At 37.4% G+C, this 23,196-nt stretch overlaps 1 protein-coding gene across 1 annotated transcript; it reads right to left on the reverse strand.

Moving 5' to 3' along the window:
• Positions 1 to 1,391: 1,391 nt before the first annotated feature.
• On the reverse strand, positions 1,392 to 5,590 carry LOC149381113 (P-loop containing nucleoside triphosphate hydrolases superfamily protein). Its single transcript, XM_089600755.1, has 7 exons — positions 5,176 to 5,590; positions 4,659 to 4,760; positions 4,483 to 4,569; positions 4,082 to 4,175; positions 3,556 to 3,612; positions 2,870 to 2,949; positions 1,392 to 2,786 (listed from the first exon to the last, which is right to left on the reverse strand). The coding sequence occupies exons 1-7, from the start codon at positions 5,421 to 5,423 to the stop codon at positions 1,688 to 1,690; spliced, it is 1,767 nt and encodes a 588-aa protein (XP_089456881.1). The 5' UTR covers positions 5,424 to 5,590; the 3' UTR covers positions 1,392 to 1,687.
• Between the last annotated feature and the right edge of the window lie 17,606 nt (positions 5,591 to 23,196).

The following is a 23,196-nucleotide window of genomic DNA, read 5'->3' on the forward strand; positions in this document are numbered from 1 at the left end:
GCAGTTACTATTTATCTAAGATTTACAAAACGTTTGCTATTTTGCTAAACTCAATCGTTTAAGTTGGCTATTTTGCTAATTTTTTGTAAAAAGAAAATATAGATAATTAGAGAGAAATTAAAGAGATCGTGTGAAAACTTTGATGGAAATGTTGTGGCATATGGAAACAAATTTATGAATTTTGTTAGTTATCATAGCAAGGAATGATTTATATATTTTTTTCATTCTTGCAAGCAACGAGCAAGGATTATCCTTTTTTTATATTTAAAAAAAATCTCAAATAACATCAGTTAAAAGAGAATCAGTGTTGCTTGTGTACAGTTAACTTCTCTATGTCTACCATACGAGCAACGTTAATTATCTTTTACAGTTAATTAAAAATAATTTTGGCCACTTATTTTTTTTTCAATCATGAAAACCATAAAAAAAAATAGTAACTTATTAAATTTAGTAGTTGATATAATATGTCAAGTGTAGTGTTTTTAAGAGAAAACTGGGCTACTCTTTCGTGGAAACTACTTTTGGAAAAAATTAGAATTTTTTCTAGGGTTATTAAGTTATATAGCCACACGGATATAGTGGACTGAGATATAGCCCACATTTGGTTAATTTCTTGTAAATAGCCAAGTAAACTTATTAACAAATTAATAAAAGCCTTATTTAACACAACCAAACATATATTTTAGGTAGTTAATAGGCTGCCACGTATGCAAGTTGGCTATTTACAAATGATTTACCAAATGTTGGCTAATTTACAATTCCTATAGTTTAGGTGGCTTACGTAGCCAATTTTTTGTTTTTTCTAATAGGGGATATAGGAGAACAAAAAATACAAATATTAAATAACAATAAAAAAAACACAAATATTATGTATTTTCCGTTATTTTACTTTTCTTTAAAACTAGTTTAAAATCTGAATTTTACAATTGACTATGAAAATTTGAGGAAGAGAAACTAATACGAGGGAAAATGAAAATTCGAAGGATATTAGGAAGGAAAATGAAAATCTCTGGCTTGGCGTCTAGAAGCCTAGGAAGAAAAAAACGTAAGAACAAAAATTTATTACTCAATGGAAACAACCTTATAAGATAATCACAAACTACCAGTTGGGAATGTAGTTTGGTGTGAACATTAAAGGATAAGCTAATCATGATACAAAATATTAAAATATCAGCAAAATCCAATTAGATCTCTGTTTATCTTTATATGATTTTGAACTAGCTGTAATCTGTGCAACTTCGTCATCAGTCATCAGCATCCTCTCTCCATTTATGCTATCAAACCATTGCCCGACCGATCAGTACGATTTGCCCAAATGCATTATAAATTTTTAATAAGCCCAAAAAACTAAATAAATATATTAAACATTTAGAAGAAGCAAAAGCCAACCGTTGAGAGAAAAACAAAATACTAAATCTGCTTAAATAAATGTTCAGTGAAGAGGGTACTAAAAAAAACATTTTACCATCACACATCTTTACTTGTACGCAGAACTGTAGAAGTCTGAAGGTGTAAAAGAAAATTTTAAGTAAACACCATGTTCTATAACTCGACAGCATGAATAAATTCAAAAATACTAATAATAAATACGAAAAGACACAGGCTATACGACTTGAGTGCTTAGAAACTGTATAGAGCCATCTTGTTTTCTTCCTTGGCTTTTGCTTTTGCTCTATCAGACACACAATCATGGTTCGGAAATCTTCAAAGGGCCCATATTCGGTGTCTTGTGAAGACCTCTTACGGCCGGCATTCCATCACCGCCATCGTTCCAGACTCTCCACGTACGGTCCTTTTTCCTCTGAGGCTTCTTGTGCTGCTTATGAGCAGCATTACGATCCTTCTTCGTTCCGGCTTTCCCGGGCGCGAGCCCCTGAGAGACGTCAAACGTGTTGAGGTCCTCGAGGACATGCTCGAGGGTGGGGCCCACATTGGGGGTCTCGTCGTCGCCGACGGAGGAATCATTTTCGCCATCGTCATCCGACAAGCCTTCTTCTTCTTCTTCTCCTCCTCCTCCGAGAATCACCCCCGGGGGAGCCTGGTAATGAGGAAGCTTGCCGTCCAAGTAATCTTTCAGTATCTGGCGGGCGGCTCTCGTTTCGTCCGGGAGGCCGCTCGAGGCGACGTAGCCCCGGGACAAGCAGAACGAGTTCAAGAGCTCGGTGGCCAGAGGCGGACGAGACTGTGGCTCGTACGACTTGGGTTTCGGGAGCTTGATGTTGTAGACTTGCTCGACGGCGCTCCTCTGGACCCGGTTCGCGACCACCTGAATGGCCTCTCTGTGCTCCGTCATCCGGTCTATCGGGAGCACCCCCGACGCAACCATCTCGTGCCTCGAGCTCGTGAACGACGGGAACACCAGCCCGGGACAGTCGCACAAAGTCAGCTCCTCCGATATGATAAACGTTTGGAAATGCTTGGTCTTCCCCGGCGTAGAAGTGACACCCGTGCGCTTTTTGCCCAGTAACGCATTAATGGTTGAGCTCTTTCCCACGTTCGGATACCCGACAAACCCCACGGTCACGCTCTTTAAAGCCGAGCTCTCGGGAACACTTGAGCTTGACTCTCTCCTTGCCTTGGCAATCTTCTCCGCCTCGGCCTGTATGTGAGACAAAAGCTCGTCCTTTCCAAAGACTTTTGTATCGTCCGACTCCGACTTTTCTTGAACGCTTTTCTCTGGGGTGGTGCTTAATTTGTTCTCTTCTTCTAGAGCTTCAAAAGCAGCCTTGGCCGACCAGAACACAAAGAGAATCTGATGGAGATGGAAGTACTCTGCCCATTTCTCCCTGGAGATAGAACATATATTGGCATTGCAAGAAGAGGACAAATTAAAGCTCTACAGGGAAAGAAGAATGAGAAAAGTGCCAACCTGACTGAATGGGGTAGAAGATCAGCTTTGTTAATAAGAAGCAACATTTTTTTGTTCTCATCGACTTCTCGTGCATAAGCCTGTGATCAACCATAAGTGCCTTGTCAAATTTCTATACGCTACAATTTTCTAGTACAAATGCAAAGGCGAATTGGGCATTACATTTAATCCAAATAAAAAAATAAAAAAATTAGTAAGGACTACTCTACTTCTAGTGATTTTTCGGGACCATGAAAGACAACATGTGAAACCCCTTCAAGAACAGCAGAACTTGCCAATTTTAATATTCCTGTCGCTTAAGATAAAAGTCCCTCACTAATACTTTTTAGCTTCTCAGAAAAACCACAAGTATCATCCTCTGTTCAAGGTAAAATTAGTTTCATTTTTTCTAAGCAAAGCGCCTCAAAGAACTCTGTCAAACCTAGCTCCATTCAACCAATTTAGCACAGAAATGCAAACACAAACAAACTAAACAAAAGCCATGGGAAAAAATGTCAATGGAAAATAACGTTAATCAGTTGTTAGATATATATATATTTTTAAAACTCACTGCAGATGAATATAGAATGGCTTTCTAGATTGGATTCAATCTGTGTCAGTTAACAAATATTTGATCCTGATGTACCAAAGTAACTAGCTGGTAACAAGCAAACATTTATTCTCTAAAAGGATAACAAAGTAATTACCTCAAGGTCAGGGCAGCGGTAAAAGAGAGGATCCCGAGCATCCACAACCATCACAAGCTGGAAACATCATAAATTTTTGTCAGTTTCACTATTATATAAAACACCAAAAAGAGAGAGAGAGAGAGAGAGAAAAGTATAAAATTAGCCTCGAAAAAACAAAAACCCTCCTCCCAGCCAAGTTGTTGTCAAATTAAGCTTTGGTTTCAAAAGAAAAAACAACCCTTACAGTATAAAAGCTAAAAAATGGTTTCAAGGTAATGTCACCCAGAGTTTAACATAGATTCTCACATCAGGAAAGTAAGTAGAAGAGGTTCACGCCAATATATATACATAAAAAAAGGAGTTTCCGTATGTCATATTTTTATTTGGAGCAGTTAACCCGAGTGCTATCACTTGCCAATTGTAATCCCTTATTCATGGTTTAGCATACATGATTACTTTACTCAAGCAGCAAATAGTTCAAGACACAGCAGAGACTATTATTATGGAAACATTCTCTACATAGAGTTGTCAATGAGAGTCCTACCAAATCACTACGCTCGACCACCCGCCAAAGTTGTCTCCAGATGTCCAGATTCTTCTCGAATGGTGTAAGAACAAGGTTCTCATTCTCCTCTAAACTGTCGTTAGGAAACACCTGGGTTAGTATATGAAGAAGTAAGCAGTAGATATAAATAATGACAGTAAAAAAATCTCGAAAGTAATTAGGAAGCATGTTACAAGCCCTTATGACGTACTCAAATCACTATAAGTACTGAAAAAAAATGCAGAGTCAAGCAAATTTCTATGCGGAATCACAAAGAGTACTGCTTTGTACTTGTTATATGGCGGGGCAGGAAAAAGTAGCAACATCATTGTTCAAACCCAACTCCACAATGTTTATATTTTTTTTAAAAGGAAAATAAGCAATTATGAGTTGGATATGACCTAGCTAGGTTCCGACGCCATGTGAGGAAAGACTTCTTTTCATTGGCATCAAGCTCTTCCACAGACATTTCGGCATTCCATTGCGGCCTAAATAAACAGAGAGCGAAAAATCGGCACTCAAAATCGTGTAGTGAATGATACGACACTAGGTGAGCATGTGAAAAACGAAGAAATACCGCCGGGGGATCCGAAGACTACTAGCGTGTAGAGCCTCTTGTTGTCTTTGTATCTCCCTCCTTTCCTCGGGACTTGTCTCACTGCCAAGTGGATTCCCATCCCTGCTCTCAACAACAAAAAGAATGTACAATTGATCGAAATGGAAAAAATAAATGGGGCATGTACTCAAGCGGTAACTAAACAAGCCCAAACGTTTCGAAAACAATGTATCCGATTCATAACAAAATTAAACGATAAACAAACAAAAAATAAACCCGCGATTGGCACAAGTGAAACCTAGATGGATAGTTTCTCATTCTGGAACTGAATCACTGAACATAAACTCTCTATCGGACAGTTAATAGACATAAACTACATGCTCGTGTACCTGCCAATGTGCTAAATTAATGAATTAACAATTACAAAAAAAAAATTAATAATCTTAAGGCTCGAAGCTCCCAAACACGGTGTGATAAGGAACGATATAACGTAATCGAGGATGTGAAAGTAGGTCGAGGGAATGGAATGGAAACATACAGAGTGATGGGACGGTTGGGCGGCGGGCAGTTGAAGAAGGGAAGGAGATTTCGGGATTCTTCATCGTCGTCGGTTTGGGCGTCGGAGCGCTCGACGATGGCGGCGATGTCGGAAACTTCGGTGACGGATTCGAGAACCGTCCTTTGCTGGTTCTTGTAAAACCTTCCTTTTTCTTTGGATTCCTGTATCATCTGGTTGTGCTGCTTCACCAGAGCCCTCCCGAGCCCTGTCTTCTCGTTCTTCCCCATCTCTCTCTCTCTCTCTCTCTCTCTCTCTCTCTCTCTCTCTCGGCGTTGCTTCCACTGAATAGAGTTTTGGTTTCGTCTCTTCTCTTCTGAGCTTACAAAACCCAATTCGATTATGTTAGGTTTATTATTCGATTTCAATTCTTTCTCAAAAATAAAATGATAAAAATATATATAGTTTACTTAGAATTAAAATATAACGCCAGTTGATACCATATATATTATATACTTTGATATGTAAAATATTAATATATTTTACATGTTCATATGCTCTCTTTATCCAATCACTAGGTTAAATCATGTTATTAGGGTTGAGAGAACATGTCAAACCGCTAACCCGTATACAACATTATACCTATTATTTCAAAAGATTTCTCCGATTGTTTAAATTAAAACATAAAAATAGTAAGCGGCGTGAAACTTGTCAATTGCAGTTTAGTCAACGTTCGATTAAAAATTATAAACTAGTCATTTTTTATGATGTGACAAGTAAAATTAATTATTGTGTACCAATTATAACCTTTTTATTAATGGGGTAATTTTAATGATTTTCAAAATAAAAATATTCCTAAATTATATTTAATTACTTGAATTGTTTAATTCCTTAATTAAAGAATTGCGGTTACACATTTTAAATTCTCTCTTCTCTCTGCCTAATGCACGAGCCCTAATTTTCCAAAACACAAACAATGGCGCGGTCAATCGAGGATCTGTCGCTGGCCAAGACAAATCATATCGGCGGCGATAGTGTTGGGTGTGTATATGTGAACGTGTTGGTTCCGTCGTGGACCAAGACTCACTCCGACTCTGGACACACCGACACAGATCTGCGGCGACACCACTAGTGAGAGCTGTAATTTTTTCTCTGTTTTACACTTTTTGTACTCGTATCATCGAATCTGGTTCAAGAGTTATAGAACCTAATTGACGACGTCACACTCCTCCCTCGGCCCTCGTCGGCGGTTCTCTCTCTCTCTCTCTCTCAATTTCTAGGACATCGCCTCTTCCTAGTCTTCCTCTGTCTCGAATGCTTATTATTTGGAAAACTTGTATTATCTTATCATTTATTTTGGGGTCTCGCCGGCGGTTGACGGCACCATCAATGTCTTGAGACGGCCATCACGGAGCCTATATAAGTAACTAAATTTTGTTAATTCATTTATATTTATATTTATGTCAATATATGTAAGTAAATTTGTGTTAATTTTGTGTTTATCTATGTTTATTTTGTGTTCTCCATTGTATACGTTGTTTATTTGTGTCGGTAAATTTGTTTCAGACGGTGGTGGAGTCGAATCGATTTCGTTTGCGGCGGCGAGGATGAAAGGCAAGCAGAATCAACGGCGTGATCAAATCTCAAGTTTCGTATATGTGATTTATGATGATTACTTTTTTTCCCTTTTTTTGCATTGAATGCAGTTGCCGTGTATATTTGGGTATAAGTTCCATGTTTCGCGCAAAATTTGATTGATTTCAAATTTATTATTTTATTTAATTCAATATCTCATTTATTTAATGTAGGGTATAATAGTCTGATCAAGTCAATTAATGTGGTTTATTGGTTATTTCACAAATAAACCAAACATTGGTTAATTTGCCAAAATTTAGTTCCTAATTGGCTACTTTATTCAAGCCATGTTTACTTGATTCTTCAAGTGGATCGGGGGTGACGTGTATACTTATATGATAAGTGACTGCAAAATAACTATACTCAATATATGTTTATTCAATTTACAATTTTAGATTACGGATTACATGATTGAGTATACCAACTAGTAAAATAATTAACAAAAAAATTGACTTAAAAAATCAAAGCGATAATAGATTAATACCGTTTAAAGTGAATAAATTCCAAAAGAATATATATATATATATATATATATATATATATATATATATATATATATATATATAATCATATTTTGATTTCTTTGTAAAAAGAGCTACAAATCAAGTTTGTCTCCACGGCTCCTTTTTCCTGACACTTGATGAAGATGTTTCTTAAAAAAAGTTAACTTTTATGAAAATAGCACATGAGATTTTAAACACAAATATGATTAGAAAATACATCTCTATTACGAGTGTCTTTGATCAAAGATAATTAAGACAATTGACTCAATGAGTATGAAAGTAAAATATTTTCAAGTTGAAATGTGATTGTAAAAACGACATAATTACCTTGAATTTCATTCATCAACTATTTTTTAACATACATAAATGCTCCTATAGTTGTCATCAAAAGTCTGATATGATATAAATCAATAACCCTCATACTTGACAATAATAGCAAATATGTCATAGGCTATTTGAAATAGTACGAGAAATTCTATTATTTACGTCTTCCACCGATTCAATACATTGAAATCACCTATCATATGCGTGAGTGATTCTTTTATATGAAAATCTAAATTCTTGACTTTCTCAACTGTAGCGTCACTTTGTAAACAAATCAAACTTTGACCTTTTTTTGTCAATGGACAAAGAAAACGATCGTCGAATCTATAACACCTACAATTATATTTTCTATTTTTTTCAATTATTTTCATGCAAGTCATATTCATTTACTAATGATATCATATTGTCAAGAATATTTCATGTTTTTTTTTGTACAACGTTCGCCTCCACGTGGCTAAGGAAAGTAACATTTAAATGACTTCATCCTGTACTGAGGATATAACAAAGTCATTCTTGATAATATGTCATGGATTTCATCTCGATAGTTGTCGGACTTTTCAATCACAACATATGGTATAGCATGTATTTCTAATAGGACATAAGAAAACCAATCATAAAGATAAAATTTTAGCTCGCATTCTAAAAAAAAAAATAGTAATAACATATTTGATACCAAAAAAATCCGAGTCATAATATAGAAGTTATTGAGTTTGGTGAAAAGATTGACAACATATTGAATACCCGATTGCTTCAAACGAGAAAATGCATGTGTTGTAGTATAAAGTAATTTTAAGTATCAAATTTGTAGAGTTTCATTTTTATTTATAATTTCAATATAACTTATTAGTGTACGTCACTTTCAATTGTTTTGTAATTTTCTCGAACTATCCAATCTTTTAGAAGATCCGCACCAAAAAAAAAAAGAACAATATCATGTATATTTCAATCCCCTCATTTATTTTTTTGAGTCCTTCTTTAATAATCATATTTAGAAATGAGCTTATATAATATGAAACAACTCTCCCCTAAAAATGAAGTATATCAACTTTTACATTAAACACAATTTTGTAAAATCTAACACATGTCCACAAAATGTGCCACGATAGCCAGATAATACTTATATTAATTGTTAGATGTCTACATAAAACGTCATAGTAAATTTTTCCTTACTTTCTCCAACAAATTCATCGTTTTTATTTGTGTTATTGGCGGAAAAAATACTCAATATATATTTTTTTTTTTTGCAGTTTAATACTCATTCTTTAAAAGTTGCGGTAAAAATACTCAATGTTACAAAATCGTACATCCGTTGACCGTTAAATTAGACAAAAATACACATGTAACCATCTGAAAACCCTAAAAAACAATTTATTTATGTTATATTTAAATATATAGACAAAATTAAAACATCCCCCCCCACATATATATATATATATATATATATATATATATAAAGACTGTCACAATTTTTTGAAAAAAGAGAAAATAAACTACGATTTAAGTGTATGTGTCAACATATGTCTAAGTGCGTGTGTATATATATATATATATGTTTGTGAGAGAGAAAGATATGAGAGGTTTTAATTTATGTCAATACATTTAAACATAACACGAATTATTTATTTTAATATTTTTCATAATTTTAGATGCTTACAAATGTTTTTCCATCCAATATACCGGTCATGTAATAATAGAGGTACGATTTTGTAACATTGAGTATTTTTGTCACAACTTTTAAAGAATAAATATTAAATGCAACAACTAAAAAACATTGAGTATGTTTGCCGCCAATAACTCTTTTTATTTTCTTGAGCTTGTAAATACTCAAAATGTCACTTTTAACTGTGTTTCTCACTACCCTATTGAATTATAGTTGATAACCACTGCAAAACTTTTTAAAGCAAACATACTCAACCATTAAAAGTGGATACTCCTGCATTATTACTATATTGCGAGATCCTTTCCTTAAAATTATGGATAAAAAACATGTATAATAATTGTATATTTTCTCTTTCGTTTTGCATGTGATGAATGACATTTGTCATATTGATGTAGTCTAGCGATGACAATTTCCCCAATGCTTATTTAAATGAGTTAGTCCCATCTTTCGATCACTCGTTGAGTTTCTTTTTGCAATCTACATAGTCGGCCTTAAATGTGTCATCAATTTTGGCTTTGTAAAAACGGTTCCATACTACATATACTTCAATAGTTATTTTCTTCTAGCCACGACTTCATTCTCAATTGATGCTTCCACAAGACACGGATTTAATCGTAAACATCATTTGTTTTTATGTTTTTTTGCTAATACAACCAACTTACTTTCTCTCTTTAAGAAAAGAAACTTGCTTTCTCATTTGTGTGTTTATAACATTGACACCGATTATTTGTATTTTTGTTTTGTTTGAGGTGGTGTCACTTCGACGAATACCTTCTTGAAGAAGTTTTTTTCGATTGTTTTGAATAGGAAGAATCCGAGGAAAGGTGCTGATGTCAACATGTACAACTGTTCACGTCGTGAAGCAGACGTTGTTCACGTTGTTGCTTTACCTTGCGACATTTGTTTCTTTCGCTGGTGGCTAGCTACGTCACTAGCTGATTTGGGCGGGAACGGTCCATGTTCTTCGGTGGGATTCTCTTCCTCGTCGGCACACTTGTCAATGGCTTTGCCTAGCGGGTCTGGATGCCCATTGACGGCCGACTCTTCATTGGTTTCGGCATCAGATTCACACATCAGGTAAATATGTGTGTATGGTTAGTTTTTATCTTTTTAAAAGGATATTGTTTTCGCTAAAAAACAATATTTGATGTGCTTATAGGTAAAATAAATTAAAATATCACAAAATCAATGGTTTGAGCTAGTGCTGTCGATTGGGTCGGGCTGCCCATGGGCTAACTAGCCCGACGATATTTTTAGAGGTTTTGTATGGATCCGGCCTTTTTCAGAAAAAGGGTTGGACCAAATCAGGCTTCATGAAGGGTCTGAGCTGGGCTTTGGGTATTTTTTATGATTATAATTTGGGCTTTTTGAAGCCCAACTTAGACCCTTCTCAAGCTCGGTCCCAATCCCGGCATCGAGAGTCGTGGGATTGGTCCTTATTTGGGCCTAAGGTCATATTTTTTAGGCTCGACTTTACTCTCCAATAAAAAAGTTTAGGTCGGGCCTGGAACCGAGCCTCGTTTGGGCTTGAAAAAGAAGGGCTAGACCAGCCTAGCCGGCCCGACCCTTTTGACACCTTTAGTTTGAGCCAATTACATAAAAAAACGTACCATATAAATGAATTTCAGGTGCTGCTGTCAACACGTACCACTGTTCACGTCGTGAAGCTAACACTATTCACGTTGTTGCTTTACCTTGCGGCGTTTGTTTCTACACTGGTGGCTAGCTATGTCACTAGCTGATTTGGGCGGGAACGGTCCATGTTCTTCGGTGGGGTTCTCTTCCTCGTTGGCACGCTTGTCAATGGCTTTGCCTAGCGGGTCTGGATGCCTATTGGCGGCCATGGGCGGAACCAGGAATTGAAGTTGAGGGTGGCCAAGAAAAAAAAATGTCATGATACATAATTTAATTAAAATATTATATTATAAAAACTAAATATCATAAAAAAAATGTATCCTAATACATAATTTAATTAAAATAAAGAGCGTCTTGATTCCATATCACGAAAATCATCTATTATTGAATCTATGCTAAAGATCTCAACAATTTCTTTCTCAATATTAACGAGCAAACAATCCGACAAGAAATCATCTTCCATCTTGTTACGAAGTGCGGTCTTCACTATCTTCATCGCTGAAAAAGAACGTTCAGTAGTAGCGGTAGAAACTGGAAGTGTGAGAATAAGAGTTATCACTTTATACACCAAAGGAAATATTTCCGATTATCTTGTTTTCACCAACCATTGACATAGATCAGAAATCGTTGTCAATGATATGACGCGTTTCGTGGAGCTTTATCCAAAACGTTTGCTACATCATCATTTAAAGCTGCAGAATATCTCAACAATTCTAAAAAGTTTCCGCGATTTCTTGATGTGCTAGACTCATCATGACCTCTAAATGCGCATGCTTGGTATGCAAGCCACTTAGCTACTTCAATGGAGGTTTTAAGACGAAGTCTATTATCTATTATATCTTGTGATATAAAATTCTCGAACCGGTTTGGAATATGAGCAGACTGATTCAAGAGATCTGACAAGGCATGTTGTGCCTTTTGATGAGGAGAATTATGATCCTTTCCAACATGTGCCACCAGTGAATAATTTTTCTCTCCCACTTTACTCCACGTCCGAAACCCATTAACAGTGAATGCATTGGATCCTGATGGTCCATCTTCTTTATGAAATAAGAAGCACGGCAGACAAAATATAGCATCTATTGCAGGAGAATATTCAAACCATGATGAGAAGCGGGTAAACATAGATGACTGAAAACTTCGAGAATGTTTTTCACCTGATTTTGGATACATAGAAAGTATAGGCTGATATGGTCCATTCTTAATATAAGCTCTTCGAACTTCGTCACGCTTATCGAATGGATACTTCCATATTTGTGGTCGTAAACCTGGATCACGTTCTAATTTATCGATATCAAATTCGGCAACAACTTCAACTCTTTGCAATTTTGAAGCATGATCCTTAGACTGTAATTGACTATCTGAAGATGAAGATTCAATATTTTTTCTTTTGAAGAATGAATGAATTGTGGGTGTTTTCATCTGAAAAAAAAAATGAATTAAAAAAAATAAATGAAGCTGTTTCCGCATGGTTGTCAATTAAACTATATAACAATACAAGTTGAATTAAAAAAAAAGGCACTATCATAAGCAAAAGTATAGTCTGCCGCAAATAGGCTATATCTAAAGTTCACAAATAGGCAATATACTTTACTTCAGGCAACAAGTATAATGTATAAAATAAAGTGAATTTTCTGATTTGCGGCAGAATTTTTTGATTTGCTGAAAGTATACAAAGAATTAAATAAATAAATAACTTACCTCTGCTCTGATTTGCGGCAGGAAGTGGCAGAGAGACAGAGCGCATAAGTGAAAAGTAGAGAAAAATGAAGAATAGGGTTTTTTTTTAAAATTTAAATAGCAAACATTAACGGAAGCCCCGGTTTTTTTTGTTATAATTATTTTTTATTTATATTTATAATTAAAATATTATTATTTTTTGGAAAAGTGGGGGTGGCCCGGGCCACCCCCGTAGCCTACGTGGGTCTGCCCCTGTTGGCGGCCGACTCTTCATTGGTTTTGGCATCAGATTCACACATCAGGTAAATATGTGTATATGGTTATTTTTTTTTATCTTTTTAAAAGAATTATATAATGTGTTTTCGCTAAAAAACAATATTTAATGTGTTTATAGGTAAAATAAATTAAAATATCACAAAATCAATGGTTTGAGCTAGTGCTGTCAATTTGGTCGGGCCGCCCGTGGGGTAACTAGCCCGATCATTTTTTAGAGGTTTTGGACGGATCTGACCCTTTTCATAAAAATGGTCGGGCCAAATCAGGCTTCATGAAGGGCTTGAGCTGGGCTTGGGGTATTTTTTTACGAATATAATTTGGGCTTTTTGAAGCCCAAATTAGACCTTTCTCAAGCCCGGCCCCAAACCCCGCCCCGAGAGTCGAGGGATTGTTCCTGATTTGGGCCTAAGGTCATATTTTTTAGGCCCCACTTTACCCTCCAATAAAAAGTTTAGGTCGGGCCCGAAAACGTGCCTCGTTTGGACTTGAAAAAGAAGGGTTGGACCGGCCCTACCCAGCCTGACACTACTACAAAATACCTTTTTAGAGTCGCTCAAAAAGCGACGCTTTATATTTTGGGCGTCGCTTTTTGAGCGACGCATATGTTAGTGACGCCCAAAGCTTTGGCGTCGCTTATGACCGAGCGACGCTCCACGTAAGCGCCACGTTGGATTGGCGGGTTTTTTAATTGGGCGTCGCTCTTTTTATTGGTGTCGCTTAATAACCTGGCGTCGCTCAATTTTTGAGCGACGCCAGCCTGGAGTCGCTCAGAAATTGAGCGACTCTAAAACCTGGAGTCGCTCAATTTTTGAGCGACTCCAGGTTTTTAGAGTCGCTCAAGGTTTTTAGAGTCGCTCAATTTTGAGCGACTCCATATTTTTTTTTTTAATATTTAAAAACTATGTTTACCCAATTTTCCTGCAACAAAACAGACGAAACAATACTCAAACCAAGCAGAAAAACATATAGCAGCTCAAACTTTTCGGGCTAAATTTCATAATCAAGTTTTTTTTAACATAACAAAATAACAGTTAACGCAGTTTTTACAATCAGTTTACCATTTTCACAATAATTTGAGTTCAATATAAAGATATTTAGACTAATTCTAGTAACTTAACGCATCATAGTTCAATATAAAGACATCAACATACCATCCACAATAATTCTAGCATAATCTTGTCGAAGTTCGTCCATGTCGGTATCACTGTAAGTTTGCAACGATCGCAACTGAAATCAAAATAAATAAGCATATTAATAAACATACATAACATATTAAGAAACTCTATTAATTAGATACTTACATGTGCGAGGGTATCACATAATGATCTCCCTCTAAAAAAATCTCTCATCATTAGTAAGACAAAATATCCGCACTCCGTACTTGAAGGTTGTTTCGGGCCCTATGGTAAAATACATCATTTTTATGAACATGTTTATATTAAAATTATGTATGTTTTATAGTACCTTTTCCTTATGCCAAGCGACCTTCAACGACACGTTAAAATATCTTCCAAACGCTCTACATAAGATAAGTCTAATAAGTCTAAATGCACAATAGAATTGTAGTTGAAAAATGTCATATACGATAAAAAAGTTACTACTTACGTTGAGAGGACGGATTTGAGATCACTCGGAATAGCATGATGAAGAGGATCAAAATGGTACACATGACCATATCCGTCCATGACCAAAAGTATCCAATGCCTCCTAAATAAAAAAAATTCTTAACTTATAAACAATTTGAAAAAAATATATAATAACTCATTAACGAACTTACGAATAGTTCCATGGCATAAGCAACATTTGTGTTCCTCTCAAAGCATCCAACCGAGATGCAATATGATTCACTCGATCATCGAAGCTCTTAGGTCTAACATCGATTGCAACTTCCACCGGGTTCACAAATCGATATTCGGTTTGTCGATAATTCGCGTACAAGTCCCTAATCAATGAACAAGTTATATACGATTTTCCGTAATTAAAATAAATAGTTTTTTTTAGTATACATACCTCATGTATATCATAATAGTTGTGGCTCTAATCTCCTCGGATGCTAAGAACTGTTCAATATCTTCTTTTAAAACCATTAAATCCGCAGGAGTGCCAAATACTACATGATCGGTGTCCATAGTGTATAAATGATCGTCTGTAGTGTTTGCCACAATATCCAACAACGTCGTAATTGGATTAGCGACATCTTGAGTGAGTGGGACAGTCGGAGGAGGAGGTGGGTGAGTTTTTGGTTGCGTTCTAGGCGCGACCGGAGTTGATTTGCCTTTCCTCTTCGAGCTTCGTGTGAGAACCTGCATACACTTTCAATTACATCTATAGTAATATAATATAACCAAAAACCAAAATATACTTACTTCTTCATCATCTGGTATAACTAGTCTCTTTGGCCATGCAACAATAGATTTTATCGCGTCGGATAGAATCACCATCTCGTCATCTACAGGAATGGGAAGTGGATCGTTCATGTGCTTGTCTTCTACAAACATCACTGCAACTCTGACATTTTCTGCATCTAGACGCCTCGTGTGCATCATGGGATTCGGGTTCTCATCGATCATTAAAATTCCCGATGCGACGATATTGTCGATGTTCCCAATTGCAAGCAAACAAGTAGTTTCCTATAAGACAATAAACAATAATTATATTCTATTTGAGCGCTATTACGAACAAGTCACGACAAATGTACTAACCTTAGTAGATGGAGTACGTGTCGCATTTTCAGCAATTGGAGATGGTACGTACGGCTCGGCTCCATGTGGATTAACGGGTTTTTTGGGTCTCTTAATCTTAGATTTGCGTGGCGGCGGTTGTGGCGAGACACCTTCGGCGACCATAAAGTCTATTAACTCCTCATCTGTGAAATCCGGAGGATTAGGAGAAACATGGTGGTAGATATGTACGATTTCCATTCTCCTTCGGAGCTAATTCAGTTCTAATTCCCATATGAACCAAGTCTCGCCGCGACGATATACCATCTTTTGTTTTTCCCGGAATGTTAAGCAGTGTAGAAATGACACTATCACACTCATTCTTTTCAATATGCATGACATCAAGATTATGACGCACAAGTAGATGCTTCCAATACTCTAACTCGAAGAATATCGATTTCTTCTTCCAACTTCCTTCGTCGTAGACTACTTTCTCCCCTCTTTTCCTCTTTACAGACGTATCACTCTTCGGCTTTTTCACAATTTTTCCCAGAGGCCTAAGTTTCATCTTCGACAACATATTAAAGGTTTCAACTCCTGACAATGGCTTTTTAACTGTACGAAACTCTTTTTTGCCATTAAACGCCGCTTGACATCTGCGAAAACGATGATTTAATGGTAAAAAGCGTCTATGATTCATATACACAACTTTTTGCCCATATTTCAGGTATTCACCTTCAGTATCGTCTGCACAAATCAGACATCCCTTAAAGCTTTTGACAGAATAACCAGATAAATTTCCATAAGCCGGGAAATCATTTATGGTCTATAACAGAACAGCCCGAAGTGTGAATTCCTCTTTAAGATGTCCATCAAAAGCTTGGACACCATTTTCCCACAACAGCTTCAGTTCGTCTATCAATGGAGCCAAATACACATCAATGTCATTACCTGGTTGTTTGGGACCAGAGATAAGTAGAGATAACATCATGAATTTGCGTTTCATGCACAACCAAGGCGGGAGATTATACGTCACAAGAACCACGGGCCAACAACTGTATCTACTGCTTTGTAGACTATGTGGATTAATACCATCGGATGAGAGAGCCAGACGAAGATTTCTAGACTCTTTGCCGAACGTCGACCACTTTGAGTCAACATGTTTCCAGGCAGGCGAATCTGCGGGGTGTCGAAGCTTTCCATCATCGATCCTTTGGTTAGCATGCCAAGTCAAACTTTGAGCGTGCTTAGGATTTCGTAATAATCGACGAAAACGCGGAATGATTGTTAGGTGCCACAATAGTTTTACAGGGATTTTAGATTGCTTTTCTGTATCCTTTTTCTGCTTCCACCTAGAAGCTTCACACATGGGACACTGCTCAAGAGTTTCATACTCATTACGGTAAAGGATGCAATCATTTGGACATGCATGAATTTTCTTATATCCCAAACCAATAGCCGCTAGAGTTTTTTTTGCAACATATACAGACGAGGGTATCTGATTATTTTCTGGCAATATATCTCTTAGCAAGCCAAGAAGTTCTGAGAACATAACATCGCTCGATCCGTATTTGGCTTTTAAGTTGAATAACCTTATTAAGGTTGAAAGTTTGGTCAACTTGACACAACCAGGATATAGAGGAGTTTCGGCGTCACTTAAAAGAGAATAAAGCTCGTCGGGATTGTCTTGAAGTTCATCTTGCAAATCATTAACCATCTCAGCGATGTAAGGGGCATTAACGTCTTCTTCATCGAAATTTTCTTGAACGACAACATTATGTTCTGCCACATAATTTTCTCCATGGTGTATCCATATCTTATAGCTTTGATCGATACCCTTACATATCAAATGTTCTTTTAGGGTAGTAATGTTACCAAAGCTTAAATTCCCACATTTGACACACGGACATGGAATTCTCTCTATGTTTTCACATACACTAAGACAATGGTCCAAGAACTTTCTCACACCATCCACATATTGATTTGAATCTCTACGAGCCGACATCCATAACTTATCCATAATAAAGCTATACACAAAAATGAAACCCAATTTAAAAATAATAAAAAAAGACATCTAAACTACATAACATATATGATCATCTCAACACAACAAAATCACACACAATTCACGTGCAAAAAAAAAAGCGACATCTAAAGTCTAACCTACTAGCTAAACATAACTTATTTAATCATTACAAAACAACAAAATCCGCACACAATTCACACACAATTCATGTCCAACAAAGAAAAAGCGACGTCTAAAGTCTATAAACTACTAGTAAACATAACACATCGATACATATATCAAAAACACAAAAAATAATCATTTTCTATTATCTAGTGACACACAATTTTCAAGCGACGCCCAATATAATATGTACAAAAAAAATTGACATTTTATAAAATAAAATAAAAAACTTACTTGGATGCTAACACGGGCGGCGGCGGCGACGGCGACGGCGAGTGAAAACCGGATTAAAGGCGTCCACAAGCTAATGAGAGGCTGAAAATATGTAACAACAAATTTAATAAAATGTTTATTAAAAAAAAAAAAAAAAAAAAAACTCTACCTAAGCCGACGACGGCGACCGGACGAAAGAGGGGCGGAGGGACCGGCGGCGACTACGGGCGCGGAGACGGCCGTAAATAACAACAAATGCACATCCTTCACACCGAAATCAATAAAAAATAACCTAAGAGTCTTTACTCCTAATATCATGAAATAAAAAAAAAAAACAAAAAAACAAAAAAAACCTAAAAAAACCCTAAAACTAACCTCTTACCCGTGCGTCACGACCGAAAACGTTCACCAAAACCACGACGCCGGCCGGAGTAGAGTGCTAGAAATATGTAATGGTGGTGGAGGTGGTCGGTGGAGATGTGTAATGGTGGTGGAGGTGGGTTTCAATGAAGGTATTTGGGGGTTTTGGAGAGAAAATGTCGAATGAAGAAGATGAAGTGTGAAATAACTGTTGTGCGAAATACTTATGCATTTTTTTTTTAAAAAAAGGGGGGGCGTCGCTCGTTTTTTGAGCGACACCACGTGTCGCTGGCGTCGCTCAAAAAGCGAGCGACGCCCCACGTCGCTTGCTTTTTGAGCGACGACAGGCCACGTGGCCCAATAAAATTAAAATGGCTTCATTTTAATCTTTTCCACGTCAAACGAGCTCCAAAAAATAATGTTATGCGTCGCTCAAAAATGTATCCGACGCAAATATAGCGACTTCTAATAGGTATTTTGTAGTAGTGTGACCCTTTTGACACCTTTAGTTTTAAAGCAAACATACTCAACCATTAAAAGTGGATACTCATGTACATGTCTGTCGTCATCACCAGGATCGTGAACTGCGTCGCCACCATTGTCTCCATGTACGTCGTCGACAAGTGGGGACGACGTGCGCTTTTCTTCGTCGGTGGCGCACAGATGCTTGTCTCCCAGGTAACTTATTTTTTTTTTGCATGTTAGTCCTTTTAGTTCTTTTTTTATATCTATATACATACATTCAATTAGTAATTAACTTTTTTTTTATTAAAATTAGAAATATTCCCTCTTTAAAATTAAATATTTATTTTTGGAATTCGTATCGAAATTTCTTATTAATGTATCTAATATAATTAGAAATGATCCCTTGAAATTACTATATTAAAAAAATTTGGTTATTAATTTTGCAGATTGCCGTTGCGGCTTTAATCACAGCGAAGTTCGGTGTGGATGGAACTCCAGGAGAACTACTTGTTGGAATTGATCTAGGGTTTAAGAAAAAGATTAAACGCTTCGGGAAGCGGCGGAATTTTAAAAAATTTCTTTTCAAGTAAAAACAGTTTTTACTAACCTAGACAAAGAAGCAAGTACATGTAATTAAAAACCAATATGAGCTAAGAGTTTACTAACTTTTCTTGAAGCTTGAACTTTGAAGAAGCTTTTGGAAAGTTTACAACGCTCGTCTCCCCTCGCAGCACGTCTCTCTTCCTTTCCTCGGCACCTCGAGCAACCACGAAAGTTTCTATCACTAAATCACTCGAAATAAAAGGAATCAGTGAGTGGGCACTTTTAAACACCACGACTTAAGAACGAGTCTCGAAGTCGCAGAGCTAAACTCTAGGTCAAGTGAGGACCTAGGTGCCAAAGAAAAAAAAATCGAAAATAAACTAGAGAGAGAGAGAGAATTTCGGCCACAAGTTCTAGAGAGAGAGTCTCTCAAATCTCTTAAACTTGGATGAATTGAAATGTGAGGAAATGAGGCTCCTATTTATAGGAGAGGTCTCACCTTCAATAAGGTAGTTTCCTCTTCTATAGAATATCACATATTCATGAGCCAATTTCCTCTTTTCCCTATTGAGACACTCGGCCAACAAGGGCTTCTAGAAGCCTTGATTTGTTTCCAATTTTGTTCATGGCTTGCCTTTTCTCTCAACATGGCCGAAGTTCCTTATGCAAATTTGTTTCCTCTTTTTCTTTTGGCAAGTATCTAAATACATTTATCCACAAAATAAACTCTCCTATTTCTCTATAGGGTAGGCGCCCAACATGTCTCTAGAAGGAGCTTCTAGAAGCTTCTTCATTTATTCATGAGAACATGAAAAAGGCCCATTAAGAATTTTCAATAAAACTCTTATGAAATGAAATTAATTCACGAGGCCCAATGATCAAGTCATGGCCGAGTGACATTAAGTCATCAAATGAACTTGTCAAAAAAATTTATTGACATTCATTTCATCCTTTGTCTCAAAAGACAAAAATACCCTTTTAACTATTTTCGTTCTTGTTTTAACTTAGCTTCCAGTTTAACCATTCCTATCGATGTGATTCGTGACAGTGACCTCATGGACCCAAATGAACAAAGCTTGAGCTAAACACTTGGACTCAAAAGTTCACAAACATTTTCCAAGTTTAGCTTAATGCCAACTGACTCCACTAAAGAGTTGACACTGAAAATCTCTCGGTTCAAATGAATTTATTTTCTACTCAAGAATTCGACCTAATTATGATGAGCGGATCCACTGAATATTATCTATGTTTACCCTTCATGAATGTCATCAGCTAGTCGGGATTTACTAAATTACCATTTTACCATTCTAGCTGTTATTTCCTCAACTCCTTTGTCGCTTGTGAATAAGTTAGAAACAATGTATTGACGAGGAGCTAACAAGTCACATTGTTTCATCCAAAAGAGTCAGGACTCAATTTGGACACTGGCCAGTTCATTTATTCACACTCCAAGGAACAAAGCATGAGGTGACATACATTGCATTTCAGCAATCTTGTACATGAATTCCATATCCATGAGAACTTCACAAAGTTACTCATGACATTCTCACAACTTAGTATTTCACCAATATGCCCTGTTCGGAATCACATAGTGAGTCCGAACTCTGACTTTCTCAAATGAGAATACTAAGCTGTGAAATGACATGTCTCATTTCAGGATTAAGGTAAGCATGATGCAATTCATACATAGTGACTTCGAGACATAAGAGGTTAAATGGTTTGTTCTTATCTTGTCTCTAGAAGTGCACTGGTCAATTCAGTACCTTCGGAAGATACCTAGAAGAACTATAGAGTCTCCAACTCTCAATGCCTCATAACCAGACATCATAGATTCTTCTAACAATCGTACTGAGGTCAATAGTCCTTTGACCATCAGATTGCGAATATATCGTTTTAAGCAAACTACGAAGAGTTTGTTCATGCAAATCTACATTTGTCTCTTCGTAAGTTGTTGGGTTTGTTTATGGACTAAAAGACTAAGGTTTTATCATAAAACTTCAAACAAAGAAAGAATGAATGAACGTTTCAACTTTATTAATGAATGAATAGGAAATTACAAGCAAGAGTCTTCATGAGACTTTATTACATCAAATGTACAAAATAAAGATTACAACTCTTCTTGTGGGCACCATTGACAACACTACCGAGATGGTACGCAATACTCGTGGTGACGTTCATCTGTATCTATGTGGCGGGTTTCGCGTGGTCATGGGGCCCACTAGGATGGTTGGTGCCGAGTGAGATCTTCCTACTGGAGGTCCGATCGACGGGTTAGAGCACGAACGTGTCAGTGAAAATGTTCTTCACCTTCGTCGTGGCTCAAGTCTTCTTGACCATGCTGTGCCACCTCAAGTTCAGATTCTTCATATTCTTTGCCTTCTTCGTAGCTGTTGTTAATGCCTGAAAATGGATCAACACGAAAACCGGTCCGCGGTTCGGTCTAGGGCCGGACCCTATGACCGCGCGGTGGTCGAACGGAGAAGTTGTCCCAACACGTGTACCTCCGCCGTGTCGAAAAAGGAGTTTCGACGACTCGTCACCTGAGAAAAGAGAGAAACGTGAGCTAAAGGACCGCGAAGGGGTTTCCTCCGGGGGGCACTTCGACGCTCAACATTAGTATAGGTGTCGTGCTTCAAAGTTCTAGAGAGAGAATCTCTGATGAGAGAGAAGCAGAGGTTTTGTAAGTGTGAGCCAAACTTACCTCCAAATAGGAAAAATAGAGGTATTTATAGAGATTTGATGATGGGTTGGGGTAAAACCGTCATCTACTCGGGCTCCCCCTTCAGACATGAGGTAGAGGTCGAGCCTGGCTGGAGGTCGAGCCTGGCTGGAGGTCGAGCCTGACTGGAGGCCGAGCCTGGCTGGAGGTCGAGCCTGGCCTGGAGGTCGAGCCTGCCTGGAGATCGAGCCTGCCTGGAGGTCGAGCTTGCCTGGAGGTCGACCCTGCCTGGAGGTCGAGCCTGGCTAGAGGTCGGGATGGGAGGTCCCCTCAGGGGTGAGCTCGACTTGTCTCAATCCCGGGCTCTTCTCTTTGGGTCGGGGTTGCCATGCATCCTTACTTGAGTTGGCCCTTGACGTTTTTTGGATGGGGAAAAATCCCACACAACAGTTGTCATAACAGCCTTCATCTACTTCTTCTTGCCGGAGACCAAGGGGATCTCCATAGACGAGATGAGCCACATCTGGAAGAAGCATTGGTTCTGGTCCAAGTACGTCACCGAGGATGATTTCCCCGCCAGACCTGTCGTTGACGATAGTTGATTCAGGAGGAGAGTTTTGTTTATCTTTGTGGGGACTTGTTTAGTTATTAGTATTATTTTGTTTATCTTTTTGGGGACTTGTTTAGTTATTAGTATCATTTTGTTTATCTTTGTGGGGACTTGTTTAGCTATTAGTATTATTATTGTCACTATCCTTTATTGGCTCGATTGATGTTTATCTATGACTTTATGTTTTCATTTACAACGTGTTGTGGATAAAGTTGGCCATTTGGAGCTCAAAAAATGGGATCTCATGGTCCCGTCCCCTGCTTCAGATTTTTCCTTCAAGCTTTCACGCAAGAACTTGTCTCCTAGGTGAAGAACAAGAGTGTTGTACGTGATTTCTAGAATATATGCCTTCTATGTTGCTGTCAGCATTGCAAATAGTTCTTTTTCTCCTCCTAGCACTTTAGCCACTATCATTTGAACCAACACGGCTCTCATTCTCACGCGCCGCAGTGAGAAGTCTCATTTCCTGTCGAAATGCTCCACCTCGACCTTGTTGACTCGCATTCTTGGCCGCTCAAACGAAACAATAGGCTCTTATACCAATTGCTATGAAAATGCCTTTACAGATTTGAATTTCTCAATATCATCAAGATTACTTCCTGCACAAGAAATAAATACACATTTTACACTGGTTAGGTCTAGAATGACCTAA

Source organism: Urtica dioica, chromosome 11 (assembly GCF_054948205.1).
Source record: "Urtica dioica subsp. dioica isolate 48M chromosome 11, U.dioica_male_clone48M_v1_H2, whole genome shotgun sequence".
Taxonomy (NCBI): Eukaryota; Viridiplantae; Streptophyta; class Magnoliopsida; order Rosales; family Urticaceae; genus Urtica; species Urtica dioica.